Below are 1,108 nucleotides of genomic sequence, written 5' to 3'. Positions count from 1 at the left end.
TAGGTAGGAGACAACAGTGATGGAGAGGGGAACAAGCAGGATGAACAAAGCCAACACAAAGTCCACCATCTCTGCCACTGACATATCAGTGCAGGCAAGGTTTAGCACTGGGCTGATATCACAGAAGAAATGGTTAATAACATGGGAACCACAAAACTCCAACTGAGAGATGAAGGAGATCTTGATCAAGGACACAGTGAACCCAGTGAACCAGGAGAGAGCTATCAGGCATACACACATCTGGTACGTCATGATGAGGAGATAGCGTAGTGGTTGACAGATGGCCACATAGCGATCGTACGCCATGGCAGAGAGGAGGACACATTCAGTGCATATGAAAGAACTGAAGAAAAAGAGTTGGGTCATGCATCCCGCAAAGGAAATGCTCCTGTCTTCTGCAATGAAGTTTGCCAAGAGTTTGGGGACAGTGACGGAGATGTACCAGACCTCAATGAAACACAGCTGACCAAGAAAGAAATACATGGGTTTGCAGAGTTCACGGTTTGCTTTGATCAGGGAAATGATGAGCACGTTCTCCACCACCGTTACAACGTACGTCAGCAGCAATACTGTGAAGAGTAGAACCTTGAAGTCCACCAGGCCTGGGAATCCTAACAAGAGAAACATGTTGGTTTGGGTGGAATTCTTCTTCTCCATTCTGAGAAGTTTGTATCTAAACACTGTAGATTGAACAGAGACCTGGTAAGTCAAGGAAAACAGAAAAAAGGGGAATATAGGATAGAGGTATGAACATTAAAGGCTTTTTTTCCCCGTGGGAACTGAATAACAATTCACAAGGCAGACCAGAAGTTTTGTGATTAAGCTTTAGATGCCTGCCGTGTCGTTTTTCTCTCTTAGTGGAAAAAACAACTCCTACCAACTTTCAGATGAGATGTAAAGCATCCAAAGTGAAGGTTCAAAAATAATAAGAATGCAGGTGACTAGCATAACTGTAGGCATCCACATAGAAGACCTTGAAGTACATTCTGATTAATCCCACCCCTGATTCTCTAGCTCATCTTCATTCTAGTTGTTTGCTGAATTGTTTTCAACAAAAAAGGAAGCAACCACATGAATATGACTGTAAGAACAGAAATTAATATCTCTC

At 42.9% G+C, this 1,108-nt stretch overlaps 1 protein-coding gene across 1 annotated transcript; it reads right to left on the bottom strand.

Annotated features, from left to right (window-relative positions):
* Positions 1 to 3: 3 nt before the first annotated feature.
* LOC122192516 (olfactory receptor 6B1-like) lies at positions 4 to 657 on the bottom strand (the record flags this gene model as incomplete). The annotated part of the gene is made up of 1 exon (XM_042893067.1): positions 4 to 657. A coding segment is annotated over exon 1 (654 nt), but the record flags the coding sequence as incomplete, so codon positions are not given.
* Positions 658 to 1,108: the final 451 nt, after the last annotated feature.

Source organism: Lagopus leucura, unplaced genomic scaffold (genome assembly GCF_019238085.1).
Source record: "Lagopus leucura isolate 7727_CA_CO unplaced genomic scaffold, USGS_WTPT01 53302-0_obj-0_obj, whole genome shotgun sequence".
Lineage (NCBI taxonomy): Eukaryota > Metazoa > Chordata > Aves > Galliformes > Phasianidae > Lagopus > Lagopus leucura.
This window is presented reverse-complemented; position numbering and strand designations above follow the sequence as displayed.